Source organism: Salminus brasiliensis, chromosome 23, assembly GCF_030463535.1.
Source record: "Salminus brasiliensis chromosome 23, fSalBra1.hap2, whole genome shotgun sequence".
NCBI lineage: Eukaryota > Metazoa > Chordata > Actinopteri > Characiformes > Bryconidae > Salminus > Salminus brasiliensis.
This window is the reverse complement of record NC_132900.1, coordinates 29472684-29494139: the sequence shown is the minus strand read 5'-3', so window position 1 is coordinate 29494139 and position 21456 is coordinate 29472684. Positions and strand designations below refer to the sequence as shown.

Genomic DNA, 21456 nt, shown 5'->3' with positions numbered 1-21456 from the left:
ACATCCTGACCTCACCAACGCTCTTGTCGCTGATTGTAAATCAAAGCCCCTTAATTTCAGAAGTAACTATGGATGAGGCAGGTGTCCCAATATTTTTGTCCATGTGCTGTATCTATATATAGTACAGCAGACATGTGTAGATGTTCTCAGATGTTCAGGAAATGTTAAAACAATACAGCACTGGGTTGAAGTTGCATGAGCACCGCTAAGAGGCCAATCAAATAAACAGAGGTTTTTGCTCGCTAGCAACGCAGGCAAACAGACATGCTGGGTGGAATCTCAGAGGGTGTGGCACAAGAGATGGAGCTGTGTGCGTGTGTGTGTGTGTGTACACAGTGCTGGACAATTTGGCATCACTCTTCCGCAGTATGGAATCACAGGTCATTTTGTCATCATGAGCGTTATTCCGATGATTCACCTGGTTAGTATGTGTTTTTAGAATGGCTGTGTTTCATCAGGGAACACACCGTTACCTGTGGCAGGTGCCCACTTGAGGCATTCTTTCCACTGTACCCTGATGATTACTGCCGTATATTCAGAACCAGTGAGGTGAGATTTAACAGCTGCGTTTATCCCTGTTTAACTCGTCTCTCTACTTCAATCCCAATCACTTCTTTTACCCTGAACATGTTTATCTGACACGCTGGAGTCAGACATGTTGTTGGTCTCTGCCTGGTGGTCAGTGGATCGTGGTTGGGTACAGATTTTGTTGGGCTAAGTAATTCTGTAAGGTTACAGACATTTGTTGGGTTAAGGTCAGGTGAATTTTTTTGGGTTAAGGTCAGGTGGTTAGGGTTAAGGTCAGATAATTTATGCTGGGTTAAGGTCAGATGAATTTTTTTGGGTTAAGGTCAGGTGGTTAGGGTTAAGGTCAGATGAATTATGCTGGGTTAAGGTCAGGTTCAGACTGAATTCTGTTGGGTTAAGGTCAGGTGAAGTTTGTTGGGTTAAGGTCAGGTGGTTAGGGTTAAGGTCAGATGAATTATGCTGGGTTAAGGTCAGGTTCAGACTGAATTCTGTTGGGTTAAGGTCAGGTGAAGTTTGTTGGGTTAAGGTCAGATGAATTCTGTTGGGTTAAGGTCAGGTTCAGACTGAATTCTGTTGGGTTAAGGTCAGGTTCAGACTGAATTCTGTTGGGTTAAGGTCAGGTTCAGACTGAATTCTGTTGGGTTAAGGTCAGGTGAAGTTTGTTGGGTTAAGGTCAGGTGAATTCTGTTGGGTTAAGGTCAGGTGAATTCTGTTGGGTTAAGGTCAGGTTCAGACTGAATTCTGAATTCAGCTCACAGTCAGGTTTGGATCATTTTGTCAGGCTTCAAACGGTTACAGATGAAATTCTGTTGGGCTACAGTCAGATTTGGACACAATTTCGGTGGGTTCCAGTTGACTTGAAACAAAACTGTTTTGGAAAAGTTGGACTTTCCAGAGCTTCATAGAGCTAAATACACTTAGGCCAGTTCAGCTCAAAAACAAAAAGCGTTGCTGGGCTTTATTTGACTTTACATATGTCTTTCAGGCACGATTTCACCTCTTAAGGATGTGTGTATCTTTTCAATCTTCCCTGGAATAAGATCAAATTTTGCATGATCCCCCTGCCATAGCTGACAGATCAATAAAGGGCAGTGTGTGACCCCGTGACCCCTACACAGGCGGATTCTTTCCGTTATTCTGTGGTATTACAGCGGCGCAGAGACGCATAAAGCACTCTCTGTTCTTCTGTAACCATAGATCACACACCGCAGACACAGCTGCGTGCACACACACACACACACACACACACACACACACACACACACGTCACGACCGTCCTGTGTGTTTAAACATACAGACACTCTGGTGCTTCACTCTTGACTAAACTCTCATTCACCCTGCTTCATTGTGTCAGTCTGTGTGTGTGTGTGTGTGTGTGTGTGTGTGTGTGTGTGTGTGTGTGTGTGTGTGCTTGCACCTGTCAAGTCAAGATAAACTGTGAAGTTCTACAGAAATGAAAATTAAGCAGTGAGATTATTTGGGCTCAGAAGATCTTGAGTTTGCAATTCCCTTCATGGTCCAATGAAACCATCAGCTGCCACGACCTATTGGGTAATGTGCGAGTGTGTGTGTGGGGGTGTGTGTGTGCGAGCGTTCTAGCTGACTGGATATTACAGACTCTTGCCATCTAGTAACAGGGATGGGTGTGGATATTTATATAGTAATATTATTTTTGGTTTTGCTTTTTGACTGAGAAAGCGTCTTAAAATGTACATATACAGCCATCAGCCATAACATTAGTACCAGGTGAAAAACATTGCTTATGGTGGGATCTACAGATTAGGTAGCAAGTGATCAGTCAGTCCTTACAGGTGATGGACATGTTGGAAGCAGGAAAAATGGGCAAGCGTAAGAGTCTGAACATCTCCAAAACATCAGGCAGGTCTGGTTGGGGGTTCCCGTATGCAGTGGTCAGAACCACTTGGACAAACACTGGTCCAAAAACAAGAACCACCTGTAAACCAGCGACAGGGTCATGGACATCTAAGAATCTGCTGCTAACGTTGGTCTTGGTGTCAGGTCCCACTGCAGGACTCTTTCAGAGGTCTTGTGGAGTCCATACCTCGAAAGCTCAGATCGGTTGTTGTTGCAGCCCAATATCAGGCAGGTGATGGTAATGTTATGGCTAATCGGTGTATATGTAAATATTTTATTGTTATTATTTTAAAAACTGGTAGTAGTGCGTATAAAAGCTTTGAATATAGTTAAAATAATGTCATTCAAAAAGTTGCTGCTGTCCAATGAAAACCACGTATCTCCAATTTTTGGCCGTTTTAGTTCTCACCATGGTTGAACTCTGTAGCTGCTTCTGTACATTGAGTAAATAAGTGATGAATCAACCAATAGAAATGATCTAAATTACTTTGAGTAAATTGTATTTCTATTTTACAGTAATGTTTAACTTTTGATAGAGAAAATAAAAATCAGAAATCCAGAATCTCAAATTATTTTAATATTTAATTTTGAGTTTGGATAAATTACTGGATAGATTTGGACAGGAGTACTAAACATCAACACACATCTTGAATACAAATTATTATAATATATCTTTTCAGTCAGTTAAAAAACAAAACTTTAAGAAATATGAACTATATAAACAATATAAATATCTGAATATCCGTGTGCAGAATGTGTGTGTGTGTGTGTGTGTGTGTGGTGGTGGTGGGGGGGGGGGGGGGGGGGGGGGGGTGTATTAGTAGAGGAAAGTGCATGAACACAGTGGTAACACCACTCAGGGAGTCAGAATAACACCAGAACACAGCCAGGCCACATTCTGGCCCATTTGCAAAGCTAATTAACGGAGCACAAGATGGATGTCTTCCAGATTTTTTTTTTCCCCTTTTCAAAAAGCTTATGTATCTAGCTTCGGCCCAAAACGCCCCCTCCACCTCGGGGTTCTGACCATTTGTTAACAATTAGTCACAAATAATTTTGGTCATTCTGAATAAGTGGGATTCCACGGGCATGAAGAAAAGCACTGTTCGGAGGGGAAAGAAGGGAAATGTGTCCGCGGTGGGTTTCTGAAGCGATGGTTATGTGTGGTCAGCGATTCCACCTGAACACACACACACACACACACACACACACACAATAATGAATCTGTTTTTGTGAGAATTCATGCTCTGGTAACATTAATAGCCTGTGGCAGAAAGTCACAGACAGACATTATTGAGCAACCTTTGCTGTTCACACACACACACACAATTTAAGAACTCTGCTTATGGATCCCCAATGCAAAAATCAAGCCAGAAACTTCCATTTAGGCGCTTATGGGCTGTGCACTGTTGTATTAGTGTGAGAAACAGACATGGCACTGGACAGCTAACTGGTCCTCAGTGTGTCTGCATCATATGCAAACAGAGTTGTGGTGTAACAGCTGGTCCTGTAGTCACACATGCACACATTAGGACCTGAGAGATGTTCATACTGTGTTAGCAGAATATCAGCCAGTAAAAATCGGTCTGGTCAGTGGGTTTGGGTGAATTATGGGTGTATTTAGGAAAGGGCAGCAGCCTCTTTATTACAACACGACCGGAAGCTGTTTAATGCTACTATTTACGCTTCTGCATTAATGAACATGGAAGTGTGATAATGGTCTATTGTGAGGATACTAGCACTGACCACCTCTGTTGAATGAGGTCATTCAGATTAAAAGTGAAATATTTATGCAGTCACATATTTTACATTATTATTATTATTACTATTATTATTATTACATTTCTTGTAATGACAAAAAAAAGCCTAATTATATTGACCATGATTCTATTAAAGAAATAGGGGAAACATCCCAGGTGGTGAATATTTTGTATGCACTGCTTATCCTCACAAATGAGCTCTTACTAGATCAAACTCCACTAACTTTATTTACTAATAAATGTATATTAAATATTAAATTATAACCAGCCACTTAGAAATGTTGCTAATTAATCAAGGCAAATTTCAGCAATCCATGTTGGCCTGTTTTATCGATCAGGCAGGTCCCAGCACACAGTGTGCTTGACCCTCTGCCTCCGTCTCTCTCTCTCTCTCTCTCTCTCTCTCTCTCTCTCTCTCTCTCTCTCAGTACTAATCTCTCTCTCTCTCTCTCTCTCTCTCTCTCTCTCTCTCTCTCTCTCAGTACTAATCTCTCTCTCTCGCGCTCACTCTGTGCAGTAGAGGTCAATAGAATGGTCATTCTGCTCCTGCAGGGCGGGGAGGACTATGCTGTGCTTTGAACTGGACATTCCTGCCTTTTCACGGCCACATGATCCACTACGGAATCTCCCCTCTCATCTCCTTAGCACCCGTTGCTAGCTCTAAGACACACACACACACACATATATATTTGTGTGTGTGTGTGTGTGTGTGTGTGTGTGTGTGTGAGCGGTGGGGGGCCGTTGTCGTCTGTCTGTCTAGGCCAGTGACAGCCTTACTCGTGTCTACAAGGGGATTTGATCAAACCGGGATGATAGATGGCATAATGAGCATGTCTGTACGTGTGCGCACACACACACACACACACACACACACACACACACACACACACACACACACCCTCACTGCAGAGGAAGTATCTAAACCCTGTGTGTCGTCTTATCAAAGAGACCGAAGCAGAGCTCCTCTCTGACTGAACCTTCTGATGTTATCCAGTGTTTCTACATATAGTTAAGAGTCTAAAACTCTGCAGAGTTTTCATTTTCATTTGAAACGATGGGTACAGGAAGTGGAGGCATGTGATGATGCCATACGGAGACACAGAACTTTACACAGAGAATGGCAGCCAGTCCGTTGGTAAACAAATGAATGCTAAGGCCAGGCTAGCTACTTCAGCCATCTCTGTATTCAGCTGGAAAACGGACAGTTTACAGTGGGGGAAAGATGCCATATTGATAAATGGTTCAAATTGTTGTTTGTTTAGCAGTCCAGTGTCACTGTAGTTCATATTCCCATCATTTTATTACCTATTCACATTCATCTTCCAAGAGGGAGGGGGGGGGTGTGGCGGGTGGAGCGGCGCCACCGCTGCTGGAAAAATCCTAGCGAAAACACTGGACTGCGATCTTCAGCAGATGGCCCAACATGAAAACTAATGGTACTTTGAAAGCAAGAGGAAACTCTGGTGGGGCAAGGTGGGAGCAACAAAAGCAAAAGCTTTTCTCATGCTTTGGAGCCAGGAAACAGAGGGCAGGCTTATAGAGCTGTGGCAAGAAGACAAATGCTATCTTTAAGTCCAGAAATGATCACAGCCAGGCTGAGAATCAGAAGGTATGTCGAGATTCTGCCAGATGAGTGCAGAAACAAATACAACAGCAAGTTGCTTAAGCTCCATTTTCAAAGGAGGTCATCTAGTTATGTAGGGTCAAGTGGTCTTTGTCATGGAACCCGTCGTAAAGTTAGGACTAGGATCGGAAGGCTGTGTAGTGTCCACTTGACCTACGTTTCAGTTAAGCTGACTGCTAGAAGTTGTTCATAACTTTTGTCAGTTCTGCTATGGCCTGGTGTTGGCTTGGTAAATACGCTATATTGACAAAAGTTTTAGGACACCTGCTCGTTCATTGCGTCTGCTGACATCAAGGCTATTTTAAAAAAAGTGTTAATTCTGCTTTTGCTGGAGTAAGGGTTTCTGCTGTCCAGGGAAGAAGGCTTTATACTAGATTGTGTGAGGATCTGATTGCGTTCAGCAACATGAACGTTGGTGAGGTCAGGATGTTGAATAATCACCACCTCACCTCATCATCCCTAACTCTCCAACTCATCCCAAAGGTACTGGAGCACAGCCCATTCCACAGCTCCACAATGCTTGCAGGTTTTTTTTTTACCCCTCTAGTCTACGACTGGCATTAGGCATGCTGCTGATAAGTTCATTTAGTTTATTTGCTCCAGAGTCTCCTATTCTATTCCGAGTAGACAAGCTGTGTGCGTTTGCTGACACAGATGTGAAAATGCACACGATGGGTGCAGCTTTAAAGTAGCTGAAGGCCTTCATTAGAATGGGTGTCCACAAATATTTGAACATAGTGTCGTTCCCCTATTCAGGCTAGCCTGGATGGTGTATAACTCAGCAGAATAAGGATGCCTAAAGGTACGATCCTTGGGGTTGGGAGTCTCAGCTTGCAGCTTGCTGGGTTAATCCTATAACAGGGACTGCTACCCTTCAGCAAGTTCCTGCACAAAGAGAGCAGCTATGAGCTTTGAATGTAGGGAAGCTAAACAGCATAGAATCTAAGGGAAGAAAGAAGGCAGCGAACGCTGGGAGTCTTCCATCAGGACTTGAGCCGCTGTGTGATTTAGGCCATCGTTGGGGAGTAGATCAGTTCCTCTGGCCTCTCCCTGCATAAAGTCCCTTTTGTTTCCGTCCTCGATTGAAATATTTCCTGCCCTTTTTCCCTCTCGCTCTCGTTTAAGAGGGCCGTGTGGTTTATAACGTGTCTTTGGCAGAGGCAAAGCGACGGACTGCTGTAGCAGCCATGACCAAAAACAGAAATCTGCCGTCTGGACAGAAAAAAAGGACATTTTCTTAGCTTTCTCAGCACTTGGAAATTGGTCAAGTGATGATATCTGTACTTTATGAAGTGCTCATGGCAGTTATTGAAGCTAACACTGGGGTGTTCCATTGTGAGGAATAAAGGGGGACTATGGGAAAGGGCATAATGAAAAAAAAAAAGGGAACATGTGAAAATGTAACGTATTTAAATGAGTCACCGGTTTTAATCGGGTCAGAATAAGACACTACTTGGCTTTCAGGACTCTTGACTTCCAGGTGTTTCTTGCATCCATGGATTAATTAAAAGACAGTTTAGCCCCAAGACACCTACACTATATGTTGCTATAAAATGTTGCTATTGAGGTCAGGAAGTTGAATGATGATGATCTATACCCCACCTCATCCCCAACTCATCCACCATCCATCATTCCTGTGAACACACACTTCTTCCACTACTCCACAGCTCCAATACTGGAGGCTTTATAGCCATCTTGCCTATTGCCATGGTGCCAATAGGTTCATGCTTATTTATCTGCTCCAGAGTGTTCTATTCTATTGAGCGTACCTCTCTACGGGGACTAGACAAGCTGTGTGTGGGACATACTTTAAAGGATGCAACTTAAAGTAGCTGAATGCATTCATTAGAAGGGGTGTCCACAAACATTTGGATATATAGTGCATCTATTGACTCATAACAGGAGTTAATAATGCTTGAAAAAGGCCTGTGATTTAACCAGGTGATTTAACATTCTCTACAGTGTAGAATACAAATCAGAAAATGCTTAGCATTAAAAAAAGTTATGAATAATTCTGAATGGACTAGGTTTAACATGGCAGAAGGCTGTATGGCCTGTATTGAATAACACCCAGGAAAGAGCAGAACTAGTGGAACCACCCTTTTTTCTACGTCCTCTGGGCCAGAAGAAAGCAGGGCGGCATTAGAACACACACTGACCGTGTGAGGTCAACATGGCCTACAGTGACTAGCCACAATCGCAGCCAAAGCACAGAGGAAACCAGAGCCCTGAAGAAAAAGCCTCAGCGAACAGACTCAATTTAAGAAATGATTAAAATAGTCTGTGGATGTCCCGATTCCACTCGCAGCACCTGTTTGAGGTTTCTTTGGGGAGGGGGGCTGAAATATGTGCAGGAATGAGACCAAGGGGGTGAAAATGATGTTTTTGTAAACACAGGCATATGCATATTTTGGTCTCGTGTGTGCTGGCGGTTAGATTTCTGTGAAACCGGCGGCTCGGTGGTTGAGAGGGGTCGTGGGTGCCAGTGTGGAGCAGCGAAGTGGTAAAACCCATTTAGATTCCTGCAGCGTTTTTCATACACGTTGCCTCCGCCGCCGCAACAAAGGAAGCTAGTGGCTCACCAGAGACACACCGCCTCAGCTTAGCACTGCAGAAATCCAGCATGTGTGTTTGGGCCTTGTATGTTTGTGTATGAGTGTGTGTGTGGTATCTTTATCATTTGTTTGTGTGTGTACTCAAATCCAAATTGTGCTTTTAAGTGCGTCTCAAAGTGGATGTGTGTGTGTGTTCTTGTGCGAATACACACTTAGGATTTTGCATGTGTGTACGCGCATGAGGCCTACCACTTGAATCGCTTCTCTTAGATGTGGTTCAGCTCTGTGTGGGTAGAATGCAGACTTTGCAAGTTGTATGAGAGTAGGCAGAACTGGAATTTTATATATATGTGTGTGTGTGTGTGCGCAAGAGTGAGTGTGTGAAGGAGAGAAGTTTTGTACCAGGGCGTAGACAAGAAGAGAGAAAATATCTCCACTGACCACGGGAATGATCACACTTGCACCACACCCTCCTGAGCTCCCCAGCGCTAGGCTTCCTTTCAGCTAGCAGCTTCTCTCCCGTTCCCTCTCGCCCTCATTTTCTCTGATATGAAGGTTGTTGCAACAATAATTAAGTAAGTAATCTACGCCTACAAATGACTTATCCAGTAACAGCTCTTTATAAGTTGGACATACAGTGCAGATGTTGAGGCCCCCTAGCACAATATTCTTAACCCCGTCTCTCAGCAATAAGAGGGGTTTTACAGTAGAACCTCCAGATCTCATCAGAACAGATGCAGGTGAATATAAATCCAGTAAAAATGAAAGAGCTTCTCATTCTGAAGAAAGTAGTGAGATCTTGTCGGTGAACTAGTCTGAAGAACAGAGCTCGGTTCCTCCAGGTTTCTCCTGGACGCCCCCCAGTCCAGCCAGCACAGTGTGGAGGATGTGTTCAACTCCATCATCATCATCATCAGCAGCAGCAGCAGCAGCAGCAGCAGCAGCTCACCTGATTTACCACCAAACCAGGAGTTGATCTGAGGAGAACTAGAGAATACTAGACTCCATGAGGAGAACTCTGGAGAAGTTCTAATGATGAACACAATGTAAGAATATTGTTTCTATTAATTCTAATATGAATGAGCAAATATTGAACAAATATACAGTGTACACTGTACAATGACAAATATGTGCACCTTTTACCTTATATAAAATACACTATATGTCCAAATGTTTGTGGACACCCCTTCTAATGAAAACATTCAGCTACTTTTTTTTTTCTTATAAATTGCACCCATTGCTGACACAGACATCTTGACTAGTCCTTAGCACACAGAGATTCAACGAGCAAGTGTGTGGCCGGTATGACTGGTGTGTTTTACTTACTGGTTAGATGAACTAGTGGAATTAGAGCTAACTGTTGCATCAACGTTCAGAGCACAGAGAATGAACGCACGGGAGGGCATTTTTTTATGGATTCCGATTCTCTGGCCAATCGGAGGCCAAATTCAGACTGTCAGAGTTGTGGATTACAGGTTGCGTGAATTCGGTATGTCCTCTAAGGTTGTCCTACTTCTGGCAGTAGAAAGTCAGATTTCCTTCTGCCAGCTCTTAACAGAAGAGCTCAGTGTGCCAAAGTGCCAAACTCCATAGTACACATCTTTTTATGCATCTCTTTAGTCCAGTTGTTTGTGTAAACACACGTCTCGCAGGTGTGTGTGCTTGTGTGCTAAAGTCTCTCCTCGAGTTAATTACTCAGTGCTAAGAAGCTTCTTTATGAGTTATGTGAACAGATCAGCATGGTTGGCTTCCTCTGCCCCCGTGCCCGCATTCCATGTTCAGGAATAGTATTAAAAAACCAAGTCAGCAAAGCAGCTCAGCCATGCTCGCTCTCTCTCTCGCTCTCTCTCTTTCTCTGTCTCACTCACCCATTTCCTCCTTCCCTCCATCCTGTCCACCCCCAAGTCTGCCCAAATACGCAAACCACAACCCGTCTGGTTTGGCTGTCATAAGCTACTATCTGCCGAGAAGTCACCCTCAGTCCCGCCCATTTGATCAACAAGTGCATCCGGCAAAGTGACCAATAAAACTGGGAATTGTTCCTGAATGGCTCTGTAGACGCAAATGACGGTCAGCGAGCGGACATTCACTCGGTCACCCATAACAACCTGCTCGATCTTGTGCCAGAAGTTGTGATGTTCCGTTCTGCTGAATGTCAAGCTTGCAGTGTGCAACAAGACTTAAGAAGATCAGTGAAGAAAACCCAGGTCATGTTAAACATCCTAAACTCTTAAAAGCCACACTGGAATTTTTTTGTTGTTGTTGTTGTTTTCCTTAACTTCACTGCATGCAAGCATTTCCTGTTGGAAACTATTCTCTACAGATGCCTCAAGAGCTTAAGAGATTCTTCCGTTTCTTCTCACTTTATGGGTCAATATATGGAGATCTGTCTTGCCGTTTACAAACAGAAATGGTGTAAACAAGCAGTTGGAACTTCTAAATGTGCTTCATCCAGTTCCTGCCTATCATGGGTTCCTCTAGAGCTCTCTCTTGAATTTGAGGACAGTTTGGATTCCTGTTCAAGAACTTCTTTTTGCTTTTTAAGCAGCTTCGTTGGAAGTAGGACTAATATAGTATTCTAAACTCACAAAGCCCGTCTTGTAGATTGCATTAAACAATAGCTGTATCGTTATATACAGTGTTATATAAGCACAGACTCCACAAGACATATGAAGGTGTCCTGTGGTATCTGGAATAAAGACATCAGCAGGAGATCCTGTACGTTTAAGTCCTGAATTAAGTTAAGTTCTGAATTGGGCCTCAATGAGCATCAGCGAGCTTTGGCCACCTATGACCCTGTCGCTGGTTCACTGGTTGTCCTTTCTTGAAGCACTTTTGGTAGGAACTGACCACTGCATACCGGAAACACCCCACACGACCTGCCTGATGTTTTGGAGATGTCTAGCCCTGACGGTTTGGTTCTTGTCAAATTGTTTTAGATTCACGCTTGACCATTTTACCTGATTCAACACGTCACCTTCAAGAACTGACTGTTCACTTGCTGCCTGATATTTCCACCCTTGACAGGACCCACTGTAGATGAAGATAATCAATGCTTTTCATGTCACCGGTCACTTCTGTGTATGTACTAACTAATGTTATGACTGATCTGATTGTTGTAATATAATAATCATATCACAGTAACTGCAGCATTCATCTATTCTTCTGTTTAAAAGATGGGAAAATGTCTATTGCTAGCTAAACTCACAAGAGAATTTGTAAAAGCTGAACATGGCTCTGAAGCGCTGGCCTCGCTGGTCATGTCGTTCTTCTTGCCAGCCATGTTTCCAAGCATTTAGAATTTCTTGCTTATTCCACCCTCTTTCTCGGGTCTCTAGTGGTCATATCACGGTCATTTTCTCTTCCTGAGTGTGCACCTTTTTTCCTTAAGCATTATTGGCCTCGAACATTGGAAAGTCAACAAGCATCCATTGTTTCTGAATGGTGTGTTTCTAGCATCTCGTCATGAGAATTTCGTGCTCTTTGAAAAACGTGTGTGTGTTCTTGCGTGTCCACTTTTATTTAGTTGCCATGTTGGAGCACATTGCTGAATGCGAAGCAGAGGTAGCGTGTTTTGAGAAGTCCCAGACATGGATGACTCAGACCAGTGACTGATTTGACACATTAGTCCCTTACTACCACTCTACTGCAGTTACACGCAGCAGACTCATTACTGTATCTATTGCATGTACTGTTGCAGCCAATGTCCCAAACTGCTGTATTACAGTCATCGGCTCTTCAGACGTTCAAAACACTCTGCCACGTTCCTCTCATTTCCACTCGAGCTTAGGAAAACCCATGGCATGAAGTTTTTGTTATAATGTTACTGCCAGAGGAGGTCTGGAGTTCCACAGTTATTGAGTGAGAAGAACGCTGGTGACTTTTAAGCACTATGCTCCTCATTGCTCAGTGACCCTGTACCTTTATGAGTTGCTGTGGTTCCTAAATGCTTCCACTTTTCAATTACGCCACTCACAGTTGATGGTGGATTATCTGGGAGGGAAGAAATTTCACCAACTGACTCTTTAGAACCACCCATTCTTTTCACTAATGTGTGTAAAGGCAGATGGGGGGGGGTTCTTTTTCATACACTCATGTTGCAGTGGCACGGAGTGAAACACCTGAATTTATTGATTTAAAAGTGTGTCCCAATACTTTTGTCCAAATAGTGTCAGTTAGTAATATAAAACTACGGCATGCTTTGCTGTTGTTTATTGGCGGGTTAAATCCCACCACATCTCAGCAGTACTGAACCCTAAATGGGCTTTATACTCCTATGCCCTCACATTGCCCAGAAGTCATGCATCATTGGGAAGTGTATACTGGTAGACAGTCTATGGTGTTTCAGGGGAAGAGATCAGTGTGTAAAGACAGATTAAGACTGAAGTGTGTTTGCTCTTCTCTCTGAGTGTATAACACAACAGACTCTCTAAATACGTGGAGTAAAAAGTGCTAATTGATGTTTGTTCTACTTCTTCACACTCCAGGCCCATTGCCTGTGTTTGTTCCACACATAAACACACATACACACACAATCACAGTGAGAAGACTCTTACATATTTGCCCACTATGTGATAAGTGGCTTGATTTTGACATGGTTTCCTGGAAGGTCTCTCCTCACATTCTCAGACCCTCCCACACGTGTGTATATATACATACACACACAGTCTAGCTGGGCTTCCTGCCTTTCAAGTGCAAGTGCCTTTAGCATAATCGGTATTTCAGCTCTTTTTGTAGAAGTGCTCAGTACAAGCTAGTCTGTTTTTTTTGGGCTAGGATCACATTATTGGTTATTCCAACATGCTCCCGTTTTAGCTTCAAGCTAAAGCCACTGCTGACATGTTGACCAATATGGATGTATAGTGCTTGCATATGACTGCATAAGATCCTTTTTGATCACCGTGTTGAGTGCTGAGTTACTATTGGTCACAGGGTTGTGGGTTCGATACCCAGGTTTGCTAAGCTGCCACTGGTGGGCCCTTTAACAAGGCACTTAACCCTCTTTGCTCTATAGGTACCTTGTCATGTTTGATCCTGTGTTCTGAGCCAGTCCTTTCTATGCTGGGATATGTGAAAAGAAGAACGTCTTTACTGAGCTAGCTTAGTCTGTAGAGCATACGATTCTTCAATGAATCTCAGGGTCGTGGGTTCGAGCCCAAGCCAGATGTTGTAAGTACACCGTTTGGGGCAGTGATCACAGAATTGTGGATACCCGGAAACTGTACAACTATAAATGACCTAGTAAAATAGCCTGGTGTGGGATATGTATCCAATTTAGAAAAACACACTACACATCCAACAGTTTATAGACACCTGCTCCTCCAGAGTTGCTTTTAAATCAAGAGTGTGTTCCCTTTGCTGTTGGTACAGACCCTATTCTTTTGCAAAGACCTTACAGTAGATTCAGGAAGATTTCTGTGAGGATTTGATGGCATTCTGCCATGAGAGCATTTGTATGATCAGGTACTGATAATGGAGGATTAGCTATACAAAAATGCCCCTCAAACCCATCCCAGAGGTGTTGACTAGAGCTCCAGCACTCTAGAGTCTAAAGTCAGTTTCACTGCTCTACAGCCCAGTGCTGCAGGGCTTTATACTATACACTCTAGCTAACAGATGACATTGGGCACAGGGACTTGTAGACTGTATCAGGAATGGGTGAACTCACTCACATTAAAATGAGTGTCTGGATACTTTTGTACATACAGTGAATGAAAGTTTAAGTGTTTGTGTTCACACTGCTCTGAAAGAAGTGGATCTGTTCACATTTGTGATTCTTCAACTCTGTCCTATTATGTATTGTCTATACCACCTCACACACACACACACACATACATGCAGTCACTCTAAAAGGCTAGAACAGCCACGACACCTCTTCACTGCGGATAGCACCCATTCCCATGGTTTCCACTTTTAGCTGGTCGCAGTGGCTATGAAGCACACACACACGCACCGGCCAGCGGAGCTGCTGTATTTATAAAACAGTGGGAAAAGCGCTGAAGTCTCCCGCATGGAGGCAGTCCGGTGGGCCATGCAGGCGCTCTGTGTGTTCGTGTGTGTGTTTTGACTATGGGCTTCTGAGCTCCAGTGGGGTCTTTGGCCCTCTCTCTCACACACCCGGCCGAGCGGAAAATCGGCTCTTTGAAACAGCAATATGCGCATTGTCCTCGGACGCTGTTATCAGCCTGTTTACTGCTGCCCTCCTTTCTGCATGTACCCGTGGTGCCTGAGGAGCTATCACTGCACTGCAGAAGAGACGCACACGCGTAATCCTCTGTACCAGGCTGATGCCACTTTGAAGCAGCAGCATATTCAGAGCGTGTGAGGTGACACAGGACAGGACTGTGTGCCATCTGTGTTCTATCTGTGGCCTGGTACACACTCTTGCTGGAAGGTGTGTTTAGTCTGCATGGCCTGTAGTTTTTGTCTGCAGGAGGTTGTATTGTTTTCTTTGCTTTATCTGTTTTCGCACAGCCATCATTAACCACACTGTTAAAATCACAGTTCCTCAGTGCTCCTTGGTTTGGATCTCAGGATTTAGAGGAAAAAAAAAAAACATTTGACAGAGAATCTCTAAAAAGTTCTGTTAGACTCATTGGAATTGTATGTTAAGTTTGTAAAACTGGTGTAAAAGTGGTTCTTCTATGCATCGCTCAAACATTTATTTATATATTTATAAATTTTGCTTGTTGAATTGTTCCCTTTTTCTCACAATTTAAAAACAGGCAGTTAAGCCACCCTTTCATAACTAGCAGTTAATTTTGACCAGCAATGCTCCCGACACTCTGAATATCCACCTTTTAGAAATAACATTGATGACCTGGTTTCAAGGGGTAGGCTCTACGTGTTTGGCAGTAAGTGAACAGTCAATTCTTGAAGGTGATGTTGATGTTGGAAGCAGGAAAAATTGGGCAAACATAAGAATCTTAGCTTATTTAACAAGAACCAAACTATGACATCTAGACGACTGGGTCAGAACATCTCCAAAACATCAGACCGGTCTTGTGAGGTGTTCCCACTATGCAGTGGTCGATATCTACTAAAAGTGCTCAGAGGAAGGACAAGCTGTGAATTGGCGACAGGGTCCAATGCTTACTGATGAGATCTATGGAGGCCTCCCCTTCTAACTCACAGGATACCTTCAGAGGTCTTTTGGAGTCCAGGCCTTAATGGTTCAGGGAGCTGCTTTGGCAGCATGAGTAAGGGCCTACACAATGTTTTAATGTTTTGGCTGATCGGTGCACATGCATAAAACATCTTCACATTCCCATGCTCCTAGTTTTTAATTTAGGTTTTACACAAGCGTCCAAAAGAAATAACACTGGCTGAACATAAGCATGGTGTAAATGTCCAGTACTAGTTTGTTTGAATGTGTGAAGGAGAGTTTTTCATTCAGCTCATGCATGTCCTGTGCTTAAGTGTGTATTGTGTAATTGTAAAAGATCTGAGGGTGTGGGTGGTTGGTGATTGGTGTTGGCTCTCTCGCTGAGTCAGGAATGGAAACAGTTCCTGAAGCTGGGCTCTTACACACAATAAACCACTTCTGTTTTTATATAGACTGCAGCTTTATAGACGCATTTGCCCCCAGATCACACGAATCCTGTTGCTTTGCTGGCCCATGTGGCTTTTTCACAAGTCTCTCTTTTGTATTTATTTCTTTATGTCTCATTGTCTCTCACTTTGGTTAAATAGCTGTGTGGGAACTCGTTCAAGCTTTGAGGTTTCCCTGACTTGGGTTCTCTCTTTTTCTATGGGCATACAAATGGGGCCTTCATATTTATGTTATGACTTCAAACAGGACTGCTGTAAGATGTCAGTTCAGCTAAAAATCAAATGTACTCATTTTTCTTACCCCAAATGTAGTTAATCAGCCAAGACCAGTAAGCTTCTTGGGATTTTGCTCTCTGGCTAAGAGACTGTTCTAACTAACATGTAATGAAAGCTTATGCCACAGCAATTAGCTTCACGCATTAATCATCACACTTCCTTTAAACCATCTAAAGTTGTTTAATAATCTCAGATTTACTTATGGCGTATGTTATTTCTGGCAGCGCATCTCACACAAGATTTTACTGTCCTTTAGGAGAACATCGGCATCGGTTTATGAAGCCTTTTCTATTTGCATGTTAATAAGCAATGGAGATCGTCGGGACTAGATGGCCCTGTCCTCACCTTATCACTGAGCCCATCAGCTGTTGAGAGGGATCTGAGTGTGTGTGTGTGTGTGTGTGTGTGTGTTTAAGCATGCACACTCCTTTTGTTATGCGTCAGGTGCTGTTGTCACTCTCCGTCAGTCACAGCACACAACAAACGTCTGTCAATCATATGCAGACTACTTAACATAAGTGTAATGTGCTTTATTCATTTTTATTTAGTAATAAACTGATTTTAGCCCAAATTCTCAGTTTTGCTAAAACTGTGCTGGTTGTCTGCTAGTCTGCAGAGTGCAACTCTGGCACCACTAGTTGAGCATAAAAGGTTAACTAAGAAATAATAGCCTGAATTTCTGCCACAACAGCGAAATAGATAATGAATTGGTGACCTTCTGAAAAATGACAAGACGTACAAAGCAGATAGTGAGGGGGATCTACTGTAAATGATATGCCCCAGGGTTTGGGGTCTACTCTTCAGCATTGAGGATTTGAAATTAATTTTATTATAACTTAATTATTAATGATGTAAAGCATTAAACAATGATTTTAGAATCATACAGCACTATTTGTTATTCTGGACACATCTAACATTTACTATATATGTAGGATAAACAGGATTGAAACTAGATCTCCAGCAAAATATAGCCTTTATGATCAATTAATCTACCAAGGACTTTTTTGATTAATAAACTGATAATTACTCTTTTGCAAATATATTTTTTTAAATAATGGCATTGGAAATCTGAAATTGAAAATTCCAAAAGATTTATTTATTTCACTTACAATTAATGCTGAAAAAGTGAACTGAATATAAGACAAAGGTTTTAATTGTTTATTTATGCCTCTTGTATCGTTTACTTATTTTCAAATTCTTCTTATTACACATATTAAATTTTTCTGTTTTCTAGATTCTAACAATATTTCCAGTAGTCTTAGCTGAATCTGTGTGGGGCATATCTGCATAAACTGCTGGAACATCAGTGTCACATTATTTTTCTTCATTAAATACTAATGGTAATTTTTATGTGCAGGCATACATTTTAAAACAGTCCTAAAACAAATTGGACATTGGATGCTCTCTGAGATGATTGAACATCTTTAGTCCGCAACCTTACCATTTTATTATCAAACCTCTTCTTCAGAATGGCATACATTTTACTACACTTCTTACCTTTACTGAAATGATGATTTCCAGGCTGACATTAGCCAGAGGCTTGTTAGTTACTCACTATCAGCAGGAGATGAAATTGCGCAGGACCTCGGGTGCTTTAGGTTCATTTAGTTTTGTTTGTGTCACACTGCAGTGAAGCGTTACCGCCACTTTGTATATCAGGCTTTGCACACTGATGGTTGTTGGTCGTGCTTTCTTCAGTTGATATCGCTTTGCCACTGCTATCATTGAAAGTTGATATATATTACTTTCAATGATAGCAGTACTTTCAATGATATAGTATATATAATTATAAACTTAAAATTCTAAACAGTGATGCATCATTCCACTCTATCCCCTTTGGCACTGATGAGCCCTGACCCACACACACCAACAAAAAAACCCATAACCCCCAGAGACAAGCCTCAATCCTCCCACCTGTGCACTTGGCGCCTCATTCTTGCTCAGACACCCCCTTTGCCCCCTTAGACTCCAGAAGGAGTGAGCTGGGATGACCAAGAGAGAAACAGACAGACGGAGAAGCTCAGTGGGTCAAATTTGTAGCCTTTCATTCTCAGACGTTGGCAGTGGATTCTGGCCTAATTACGCCACAGCCTTACTGCAGTCCTAGACAGACAACTGGCGTAGTATTCACAGTTTTAAACGTGTGTGCGCCCAAGTTTATTTTCTCTGTGTGTACCAAGCAGCCATAACATCAAAACCACTCATGTGATAACACTAATAACTCCTGTCAAGGGTTGGATCTTCCCTGAAGCAGGAAAAATGGGCAAGCATACGAATCTCAGACACCTTAACAAAAACCTAACTGTGATGTTCTAGACAACTGGGTCAGTACATCTCCAAAACATCAGACAGGTTATGTGGGGTGTTCCTTGTATGCGGTGGTAAGTGATGGATACCTAAAGTGTTACAAGGAAGGACAACTGGTGAACAAGCTACAAGGTCTTGAGTACCCGAAGGCTCATTAATGCATGTGGGGAGTGAAGGCTAGCTCCACTAGTCTAAATCCACAGAAGAGCTACTGTAACAAATTCCTGAAAATGTTAATACTGGCTATGTCCTGTGTCCTGTCTTGACAGGTCACAGCTATATACATATATATTCTTGTCTGCCTAACACTTTTTATTTGTCTGTCTACAGTGGTAAAACTCCACACCTGAATGTTATCTCCGACCTCTAAATGTAGCCGCCGGACCTCAGCTGATAATGGATAAAGTGGAAATAATAATTCACCTTGCTGTTGTCCTTTACACTTCTGCCCACAAGCTATTGTGATGTTATTGTGTGGGTCCCGGTCTCAAGATTTTCACATATCCCAGCTAAGAAAGCCAGGGTCAGATCAGTCAGCTATGCTACGGCCCTCTTTGAGCAAAGAGGATTAAGGGCCTTACCCAAGGGCCCAACGGTGGCAGCTTCAACCCACAACCTTGCACGCTACCCACTGAGCCACCACTGTCCTATTACAATGGGCATTAGTTGTTATAAAGCTTCCATTTGCCAATTTATGTCATTTATATGTGCTATGACAACTGATGCATGTTAAGACTAGCCTTTCTAAATGTTTGCATAGTTTTATTTCTATTTTATTATGCAAGGCTTCTGTAGGTGTTGTGTAGCCTTATGAAAGATGCACTCTAGTAAAGTGCTACTGAAGGTCACTGAAGGTTTTCTTAAGACAGTGACGGTATATCAGTTATGGAAAATGTTTGCATTCAATGCTCTGTTTTCTTTTTTTATGTGTTTTACACAGAATCTTCAAAAGAGAAGAAAGAGAAGGATTCGTCGAAAGAGAGCAAAAAGGACTCGAAAGAGTCATCCAAGGAGAAAGAATTAAAGAAGGACTCAACCAAGGACTCCAAAGAGTCGAAGAAAGAGAAGAAAGAGTCCAGCAAGGACAAAGAGGCTGCAGTGGAGCCAGGCAAAGAGAAAACGAAGGTGTCCAAAAAGGCTTCAGTCAAGGTCAAAGAGAAGAAGAAAGAGCCGGAGGCAGGGGACGGCTGACCCAATGCAGCACGCACATGTGTACAGGGTTTATATAAATGTTTACTAGCTGCACACTCCTAAAAACAAAGATGTCCAAAAAAAAAAAAAAAAAAGTTCCTTGGAGCGATACCGTAGAAGAACCTCTTCTCAACATAGAACCTTTTAGTGGATGGTTTACCATTTTTTTGAGACATACAAGTGAGAAGATCCCTTCTTTTTAAAGATTCTCCACCTAGTGTAAAGTCCACAAATCAAAGTTTGTTCCTTGAACCGTGTGTGATATATATATTTTCAAGTCAAGAACCGTTTAGTTATTTTTTAAGAATGTTGCTAGCATTTGTGAAGTGTGAAAGGTGTAGCATTTGATAGCGCACACAGCATACAATGTCTGGCTGCACTGGCCTAGCGCCAGGTAAATCATGCAATGGAAGCACGTGTTACACTGTGAACCTTCCCCTCCATGAGGGAAACTGGAGCAAGTAGGAACCTTCATTTTCGGATGGAGGTTTATTTTTATTTTAGACACGGCAGTCTGGCAGTGCGGCCCGCAGCGCATCCAGCCCCAATCCCACAGTGCTAACCAAGCCACCCACGCAGGGTCAGCGTGACGTCTACCGTAGTCTCTCTCGCTCACCCCCTCACAGGCACCACGCCCCACCAAGCCACCCCCCACCTCCAAGAATAAACTGCTTCCAACCCGCCAGCAGGCCTGGGTCTACTGAGGCCACTCTCTCCTTCAACACCACTTCTTTCTCTCATTCTGTCGGTCTCTCGATCTGTACACTATTTTTTATTTATCCAGTAATATCTTTTACAGTAAGGTTTTTGGGAATCAACTAGTGACAATTTAGCCATTTTTTATACTAATATTTTCAAGCAAGCTGGTTTTATAGCATTGGATACAGTGATTCCAAACTTTTGATGGTAGTGTACATATGCATATAAATGTGTCAGTTTCCCTCACATTCGTCTCTTACATACAAAACACACCACATAAAACAGCCAGAAGCCGTGTGTTGGTCTTTAGAGACAGTAGACATTAAGTCAGCATATGTGGTGCACTAAACCAAGCAGTGACAATCCCACGTATGGGGCTGATCATTTACATGCTGTGTGTACCTCTGTCTGTCTTCCTTTGTGTAATGTAGGTTTGAACGTGCTTAGAGTGTAAGTGTTGTCAGTTGAATGAGATGGGAGGTATATGCTGGACATCTGTGTAATCCCTTTATGGTTTTTGATTCAGGATCTAAGTGAAAGGTTCAAGTATAATTTAATTCATGTACTAATTTGTTGTTTAGATCTTGTTGTGTGTTTGATGTCTGTCGAGTTGTTTCTCAGAGAGCGTTTCACAGCTTCTAAACAGCATCAGAATGTATAGAATAGGGTGTAGACTCTGAGAAGTACAGCAGGACCAATGTGGAGTACCTTGCCAGAAGGGGAATCTTTTTATCTTTCTTTTTTAACTGGTTATACTTCAGGACTTATCCAACATCTTGATGTTCTTGCATTAGTGGTAGAGAATTTATATACTGCAAAATATTGTTTTTCAACTCATTTGTAGTGTACAAGAACTCTTGGGAAACAAGTAAAACCTGTATGTCCGAAAGTCTGCAGACACCTGCTTATTCAACATTTCTTTTGAAATCAATGATATTAATAGAGATTTTGTCTCTACTTTTCTGGGAACACTTCACTCCAGAATTCAGTAAGTAAAGGGGATGTCTGGATACTTTTAGACATATGGTATAGTTATAGATAGTGCCAGGGCCATTGTTGCAAGTTACTATGAATAAATGATTTGATTACA

General features: G+C 42.5%; 1 protein-coding gene across 2 annotated transcripts in view; it reads left to right on the top strand.

The window, feature by feature from the left end:
* bbs9 (Bardet-Biedl syndrome 9) overlaps positions 1-21456 on the top strand; it is a 157432-nt gene extending 135976 nt beyond the window's left edge. For both annotated transcript variants that reach the window (XM_072668459.1, XM_072668458.1), the window contains one exon: positions 19417-21456. In XM_072668459.1, coding sequence (XP_072524560.1) covers positions 19417-19667 — 251 coding nt within the window. In that variant the 3' untranslated portion in view covers positions 19668-21456. The remainder of the gene's footprint in view (positions 1-19416) is intronic.